We start from the raw sequence: 8,859 nt of genomic DNA, 5'->3' as shown, positions 1-8,859 counted from the left end.
TGAAATGTGGATCTCGACCCACTAAAAAATCTTCCAATGGGATTTTCCGAATCAAATGGCACTACAACAAAAAAAAGTTTAGGCAACAACGGAATTCTGCAGCCTAAAGTATGAAAACCGTAGTCTAAACTTTTAAAGGACGGTTTTCCAGGCGTGGAGTAAGCAGTCGTTGCATATTCCAATAGGGCACGGTTTTTTAACTTTAGCCCACAATAATTCAAAAGTGTCGCCTGAAATATGACAATTGTCCACGGTTTATAGAGTTTGTTTAGACCGCGATTTATTTTTAACTACACTAAAGAACATCCCCTTAAATTTAAGCTACGACTTCAAAATTAAAATTAAAGCTACGATTTGTTTTGGGCTCCTGTTTTAAACCGTGGGCAGAAGAAATTATTTTTTTCAAATTTAATTTACAATGGAGAGATCAATTCAGTACCCTCCTGCACATTTATGAAAAGTCAAAATTTCTTTAGCCTTTTTCTATATGAAAAACATTAAAGAACATTGAATACATTAAGGGTTATCTGAAATTATATATTGGGAAAACATATAAGTGAAGAGTGCATAATTCTGAATCAATTTCCACTAATAAGAATTCACATACAGGTGTACTCTTACAAGACTTTTTTTTCTAAATATAGAAAAATTAGAAACATAAAGTAAGACAAATTATAGAATTTTAGAATCATGAACTATAGAATTCCTGGTACAGTCTTCATTCAAATTATATAAAGCTTTCAATTATATTATAATAATTCGTCCGTTATAATAGAAGCCTTGTCTAGGTTGTCAATCTTTTTTCGCTCTTTACTGAACACCGTCTCTTGCTATTGGAATATAGTTTCTCCATGTTCTCTGCAATCACCACATAACCATAAAGAAAACGTCACTTTTTCTATGATTTGTCTCTCTGATGTTACAAGTTTTTACCCCTTTAGACTTTATCTTCTCAAAATTATTTATAGAAGTCTTTTAAGTACAGAACTACATATTATACCTAAATAAGCTAGAATAATTTGACAAGGTATATTTGTTTCAAAAAGGTTCCTGCAACTTTAACAATAATTTAAGAAAAGACTAGTAATAAATAAATTAAGACTAAACAATAAAAGGTAAAATGTAAGAGACAACATAATGATTATGAGACCAACCAAATATTAGAAGATGATCCTGTCATAGCATATAGAGCCAACAACCACATACACAATTAATGGAAATTAAGATCAATAACTTGAAAACTTCAAATTCGATGAAACATGAATGCTACTTAATCTATAGCATAAGAATATATATTTCTATGAAGTTTTCTTTCAACCTTAATAGTAAAGAAAACATGTGTAGGAGTTGAATCATGTTTTTTGGGGCTGTTTGGATGACTTGTGAGTATTAGTAAGCATACTTCTAATACATACTTATACAACAACTATAACTTATACATTCAACAATAATAAATATGAGTTTTAATTTACAGTTTAAAAAATTACAAGGTGTGAGTGTGAGTACTTAACATTGTAGCTAAAGTGCTTAAAACTTATTAGTTTCATTCTTCAAGGACATTGCAACCTGCATGTGTCTACTAATGACTTCAAGGACAGTTAAATAGAAAATAAATAAGTATATTATAAACTAATTTCATGTGTACCTTTCTTAAATTTAGTCCTCATTCCCTTAATCATAGATTCATCTTAAGGGAGGGATTGTCCAAAACATAAATCGCCGATTAGAAACAAATTTTCATATGTCATGGCCAAATATACTAACAATCATTCTGGAAATAATGAATCTATTCACAATCAAGGATTTAACTAAAGTATATTTATGTTAGTATTTTGGACACACAAATATTATTAATTCTAAGTTTAAGGTGAATTCTATTTATGTTTTCAAATGGAAGGTCCAAGAAGAACTATAAAAATTTGTAGTCCATTTACAATTCAGTATTTGGATGCTGCTACATATATACATATATATATATATATATATATATATATATATATATATATATATATATATATATATATATATATATATATATATATATATATATACAAAATGGTTCTCATGAAAGATATATGTCAAACATCTAAACATTAATTAATCAAAACATATAAAGGGAAAAATAATCCTAAGATTATAAGTTTAAAACTACTTTTGTAGATATTTCCCTGTTAATCTACAAGCTCTGAGTTTGTATTAGGTTCAAAGGAAGAAATATTATCTTCCCTTTCATGTTTCACATACTCATTTGTAATTTTTTAAAGGTATAAATATTATCTTCCCTTTCATGTTTCACATACTCACTTGTAATTTTTCAAAGGTATAAATATTCTCACTCTACAATCATACAATTCAACTCTATATAAAATTTATATTAACTTCAAATCAAAACATATAATATTAATGTCAAGGTGTATCGGTGGTTCAACACTCCAATCTATCTACTCTCAAATGTTAATTTTTCAAACATTAACTCATTATGCTACAAAACAACAAATAAAACTCTTAAACCTAAAAAAATGAATGATTCTACAAAATTTTCTATACTTACCAAATCAATTTTGTTGTGAGTTGCATCAGTGGAAGAAAAATATGCAAAATAGAACACTGAACCATTGAGAATCTCTTTACACAAATTTTGTAGATGAGGAGTCAAAACACAAAAGAAGCATATGAGAACACTTGCAATCGACAATATAGAGATGGTGTAGCATATATGAATAAGGGGGAAAATCAGAAGATGAAATCCAAAATTAAAGTTTAGAGTTTACCATATTTAAAATGCTTTGTGAAATTGACAATTCATCTGAACGAAGACTAGAAAGAGGCCTTTCTTCATTAGTGATTCTCTGATAGCAAGGATTCACAGTGGTCGGAACGAAAACTAGAAAGGAGAGATTATTGGAAATACTTAAGACTAGGGCTCTTGATGACACAATGTTAGGGTTTATGATTCTTTCCCTTTTGAAAGGGCGTTTTCCTTTTGTTTTCTTCTCTGATAAAAAATATTTTGTTATAATAAACATAAAATTAAAAATTAAAACGTAATTTTTTACTATTTTAGTTAATTTATTTTTATTTATTTGAATTCTTTATTAATAATATTGACATGTATATTACTGTTTACAATATATTTGTTGAGTGAAAAAGTACCTACAGTGAAGTAATGTAAAACAATTTAATATCTTATAAAACAAAGTACACCAATTAAATATATAAATATGTATCAGGAAAAAAAATACAAGAGCACAAATTTGGTTTTTTTTACCGAGATAACCCACTTTTTCGAAAATTTTTCCAAAATACCCCACTTTTCAGCAAAACTCCCAATCTACCCCACTTTTAGGAGGAGGCGCCAATTGGATTGGCGACCCCTCTTAAAAATTGCAAGGAGGCGCCAATCCAATTGGCGACTCCCTTAAAAAAGTCTCAAATAAAAAAACCTCCAACAAGAAAGTTGTAGATCTTTTCAAGACAATGAATTTGGATATAAATTTTGCATCATTTGGATTTTTTACGAGAAAGTTATGGACAGTTGAAGTTGGACTTCTGAGTTTTTCAACTATAATCTGACCTATAATGTCTTGCATTATTTCATGTGTTTCTTTTAGAGTTATGAAATTTTGTCCAACATAACAACTGAAGTAGACATCTTAAATTTTCCAATGCACTTGGTCCCACCTCAAAATAATTAAAAATGAGTGAGTTAGGTCCCTGCGAAGTTGACCTAAAATTAGGGTTTCTGTCAAAATGACCTATAATATTTTAAAATGAATGATGAGCTTCCAAGTTTCAAATGGATTTTTGATGAACATGAAAGTTGTTCATATGGCGACTGTTGTTAAAACTTGAATGGAGGCGCCAATTGGATTGGCTAGGGCAGGTGCCTTAGCCAATCCAATTGGCGCCTATGTGTAGGTTTTAAAAGGAGGCGCCAACTCAATTGGCGAGTCCCTCATAAAATGCCTTTTTTGTCTTATAAATAGATGCGTTGTGTGACCTATTGTTCCACAACTCATATAATCATTTGGCTATCATGTTTGATGTTCGTCGCCGATACGGTAAGGTGATTTATGCGAGAGACAAACCTCAATTACTGATGCTGTTTTAGAACATCACCACGTTAGATCAACTGAAGAGGGAGCTGGTTCGATGGTTAGACGAGAAAATACCAGAAGGGGAAAAAATCAGAAGTATTGAGAGACTTGACAGTATCTTTGGTTGGGTGCGAATGAAGACTGATAAGGATGCTAGGGAAATGATGTTCGGTCGAGACGACATTAATTTGATTGTTGTAATCAGTTAGAATTATTTATGTTTTCAGATGTTTTGTACTGATGTTGGTTATGAAACTCGTTGTAACAAGAACTTAATGATATATAATGATTGATTGTTACAGAAATACAATGTTACAAAAAGCTTAAGATCTAGATAAAATGTTACAAAAAGCTTAAGATCTAGATAAAATGTTACAAAAATCTTAAGATCTAGATGATGCTCCTTGATTGGGACAGTTGTTTTTGTTGTGTCCCGGTTGACGACAGATACTACATAATCTTATCATTTTATCTGTGAAATTCATCTCTGTTCTGATACGTGTGCTGTTTGGCCTTCCTTTCTTCTTTCTACGCATCTCTTCATTGTGCCAAACAATATCTCCTTCATATGGAGGCCAGTAATCCTCCATTGGTAGTACTGAAAAGCTTTGACTATATACATTCATGATGGTGCTGGCCTTGTACACATCAGATAAATGGGTGTAAGCGTCTTGACGAGTATAAGCGCATGCTGCAATGACATGGGAGCAAGGTATGCGGAAGGCCTGAAATTTTCCACAATCGCACCAACTTCTGTGTAGTCTAACAACGTAGGCTAAATTTGGTCTCCCCTCGTTGTTGCCCAATGTTTCCTGGACGCTGAAATTTTGTCTATGACGGTCAAACACCGTTACAGCGTGTGTCGTAGCTTTGATGCTCTCCTCTTTCATGACCTTCATGCAACACTCATTGAATACTTGTCCGGACATTAACACTGCACTCCATCTTTCACCTCTGGTTGCGAACATAGAAGCCAACCTATAATAGGTTGATCTTACCAAGGCGGTTATCGGCAGATTTCGAATCCCTTTGAAAACCCCGTTCATGCATTCCAGAATGTTTGTTGTCATGTGGCCCCATCGACAACCACCGTCAAATGCTCTTGTACACTGCTCTACTGGGATGTTATTTATCCATCTCCCCGCGTCTTCATTAGACAGTCGAATCTCATCACGATAATATTGAAATGACGGTTGAGTTAAAGCATACCCAACATTCACCACCTTCTTGCGAAGATTCTTATCTTTTATAGCACGCATGAAGTTTTGTGCAATGTGTCTGATACAGTAGACATGTGTAGAAGGAGGATCATGCCATCCGTTGTCATGGTTGTTGTAGGCACTTTCAATGGCAGCATGTCTATCTGAAATCAAACATAGATTGGCTTGTGGAGCGACATGCGTTCTGAGATGTCGAAGAAAGAAACCCCATCCACCAGCTGTTTCACCTTCAACAAGAGCAAAGGCAATGGGAAATACATTGTTGTTACCGTCTTGTGCAACTGCCATGAGCAAAGTACCCTTGTATTTTCCGTATAACCAGGTGCCATCAATTTGCAGGAGAGGTTTGCAGAAAGCGAAACCTTTGATGCACGGGTCAAATGCCCAAAAGAGACGGTGAAATATTCTATTACCTGTAGCACAGGTTCCGTCTGGCATCATTGTTGGCACTGTCTCCAGAATTGCCACAGTTCCTGGGACATAAGTTTTTAGTGCCCATAAAAACCGTGGTAATTCCTTGAATGAATCCTCCCAGTTGCCGAAAACCTGTTCAACAGCCTTTGTCCTTGCAATCCATGCTTTCTTGTAAGATGGAGTATAATTATATGTTGTTCGGATATGGGATATAATTATACTCACCTTCACTGATGGGTCTTTATTTACCAATGGCAGAATGTCTTGACATATCAAAGTTGTGCTCAGTTTACGGTGATCTTGTTCAACGTTAGTTGCAACGCAACTGTATGGTGGGTCTATTGAAGCGATCTCCCAAGAGTCATTTTTCTTCTTGTAAGATGCAGCCAAACGAAACTTACAAAGCATGTTACGACATTCGATAACATACCTTCTAGAATCAGTGCGTTTCACTGTAAAGTCAGCAAAGTTGTTCATGTGGAATTTTTTGATTGCCAAGACACATTCTTCTTTGGTACGAAACATGTCTCCCACCTTTAATTCGCCTACTGGTCTCGGATACGGATTATAGAAGACACTGTCGGACGTTTCATCATCGTGAAGATCCATATTTGTCATATGTTGAGGAGGATTGTAGGCATGACTAGGAGGTATTGGTGGTGGTTGAGCCTCATCTTCATCGTCGTTGTTCAGGATGTGATCAACCTGTATCTCAGTCTCCTCTTCTTCTTCATCAACAACGTCGACTTCTACTTCTGCTTCTGGGTTGAGTTCATCTGACCATTGTGCATCATCTGCAGCATCTTCACCAGCTGCATCCTGATCGGTTAGTTGAGACTGTTGAGACGGTATACATGGTTGTAGTGTAATGTACAACTCGATACAATCCATGCCTGAATGTTCATGACTAAGAAACATGTTTTCAACATCTTCATCGTCTCGTATCTTAAGGGGGGAAAACTTGCATTGACCAGTCTCAAAAAATATAGGATTTTGATATGTCATCTTTGACACAATACCTGATCCTATAAAGGATTGTATTCTTTTTTTCAAATGCAAAAAGGTTGCATTTCTCTTCATCGTGACTCTAATGGTATCAGTGTTTCTAAAACAAAAACCATGAAGCTTAGACTCAAAAGTTTCACCGTTGCAGTGAACGTTGACACTGTATAATGATGAAGATGACATTTTGGAGATGAAAACTATTTTGCAAGTGCAGATGAATGTGAGTGAAGTGTCTTGGATGTTGATAGTAAGACACTTAAATAGATGGTATCAGTGTCTCACATGCTAGCTAGTTCTGAGATGATGTGTCGGACATTGAAGCTACTCTGAGATAATGTGTCAAGCATGCAAGTCAGTTCTGAGATAAGGTGTCTGTCATGCAATACAGTGTGAGTTGATGTGTCAAGCATGCTAGCTAGTCATGAGTTGATGTGTCTGTCATGCAAGACAGTGTGAGTTGATGTGTCAAGCATGCTAGCTAGTCAAGACAGAAGTGAGTCTTCAGCATGCAGGATACTAGAGAGCCACGTGTCTGAGATGATATGTCAATCCTGCAAGACAGTGTGAGTTGATGTGTCAACCAGGTAAGCTATCAAGAAGTGACTCTTCAGTATGCATGAGACAAGATAGCCATGTGTCGGACATGTAAGATGGTCAGACATGATGTGTCAACCATGCAAGCTATCAAGAAGCTAGTCATCAACATGCAGGAGACAAGACAAACACGTGTCGGACACCTAAGATGGTCAGAGATGAGGTGTCAATCATGCAAGCCATCCATAAGTGAGTTGTTCAGCATGCAGGAGACAACAATGCCACGTGTCAGACATGCAGATGGTGGCGCCAATTGGTTTGGCGCCTACACTTAAGGCTTGTACATGGTCGCCAATTTGAATGGCGCCCCCATGGAGTCAGTCCTCGAAACCAAGCATTCAGAACTAGCCTTGCATGCATGTACCCTATGGTGTCGCCAATTTGAATGGCGCCCCCTCTTTATTATTGTACATGGTCGCCAAATGAGGTGGAGACACCATGCAAACACAATTTTTTATGCTCTCCTCCATTTGCCTATAAATTCATCCACTCCTTCAACAATTCTTCCACACCAACATTCTCACTACTTCATCTACATTACTTCTTTTACAATTTCATCTTCAACAAAATCTTCCAATTTCATCTACACCAACTCCCCAACAATATGTCTTTACTCACAATGGGCGAAGCACACAAAGGAACAGTTGCAAACATCGCAACATACGTAAGTTTTTTCTTATACTAATTTTTTATGTTTCATCTCCACCAACCCCATTTTATTTTGAAATACCAACTTAGTCAAGTGTTATATTATTTCTATTATAGGATGTATCAAGGTTTCGAACTCGAGTCCACGAATTTGTCCCAATGGACCCGATGATTCAACCTTATGTTGAACTCGCCGGTTTTGGTCACATTAGCAAGATTATGTCTTGGTCTATAGATAACAAGTTCATTCTAGCGTTATGCGAAAGATGGAGGCCAGAGACACACACATTTTGGTTTCCAACCGGTGAGTGTACCGTGACGTTAGAAGACGTCTACATGCTTTTAGGACTACGAATTGAAGGCAAAGCTGTTAATGGTAAGACCAACTATGCAAATTCAATTTGCATGGAGCTTTTAGACACTGATTTGTTAGATGATAATGCTAGAGGTCAAGGTATACTACTCTCACGCCTAAAGTCATATTATAATAGTTTATATTTAGATGAGCATTCTACCGAAGATGCTCGAATAATCAAAACTAGATGTTACATTATGTTGTTACTAGGATCCTTTTTATTTCCCGAAGGTAGTGGTTCTAGCATGCATATTATGTACTTACCTTTACTTAGACATATAGATAGAATAGGTAGTTACAGTTGGGGATCCGCATGTCTAGCCTATCTCTATAGTTCGTTGTGAAAAAACTCCCACAAAGACACATCTATATTTTCTGGATGTGCTGTTTTGCTACAAGCATGGGGATGGTCAAGACTACCGTCTCTAGCACCGGTCAATAACAACCCCTTCACTTTTCCATATGCAAAAAAGTAAGTTGTTTAAATTGCTATATCTTTACTTACTTCCTTACAGTTTAGTACCCA

The 8,859-nt window shown here is 35.6% G+C and overlaps 1 protein-coding gene across 1 annotated transcript; it reads right to left on the bottom strand.

The window, feature by feature from the left end:
- Window positions 1–570: 570 nt before the first annotated feature.
- On the bottom strand, window positions 571–7,381 carry LOC127136484 (uncharacterized). Its single transcript, XM_051063032.1, has 5 exons — window positions 7,318–7,381; window positions 3,121–3,153; window positions 2,772–2,995; window positions 2,552–2,623; window positions 571–858 (listed from the first exon to the last, which is right to left on the bottom strand). Exons 1-5 carry the CDS (start codon window positions 7,379–7,381, stop codon window positions 811–813), a joined length of 441 nt encoding a protein of 146 aa, XP_050918989.1. The 3' UTR covers window positions 571–810.
- Between the last annotated feature and the right edge of the window lie 1,478 nt (window positions 7,382–8,859).

The sequence above is a fragment of the Lathyrus oleraceus genome, chromosome 4 (genome assembly GCF_024323335.1).
Source record: "Lathyrus oleraceus cultivar Zhongwan6 chromosome 4, CAAS_Psat_ZW6_1.0, whole genome shotgun sequence".
Classification (NCBI taxonomy): domain Eukaryota; kingdom Viridiplantae; phylum Streptophyta; class Magnoliopsida; order Fabales; family Fabaceae; genus Lathyrus; species Lathyrus oleraceus.
Note: the sequence above shows the minus strand (reverse complement) of the source record. Positions and strands in the feature narration are given on the sequence as shown.

What these genes read in the sequence shown, in the direction of transcription:
- LOC127136484 (XM_051063032.1), bottom strand. Translation starts at nt 7,381, where the DNA reads ATGTCCGACACATGGCTATCTTGTCTCATGCATACTGAAGAGTCACTT. An exon ending in CAACAAATATATTGTAAACA is followed by an intron (nt 2,996 to 3,120) that starts GTAATATACATG and finishes ATTTTTTATCAG; the next exon opens with AGAAGAAAACAAAAGGAAAA. An exon ending in CTCACAACAAAATTGATTTG is followed by an intron (nt 859 to 2,551) that starts GTAAGTATAGAA and finishes TGGTGATTGCAG; the next exon opens with AGAACATGGAGAAACTATAT.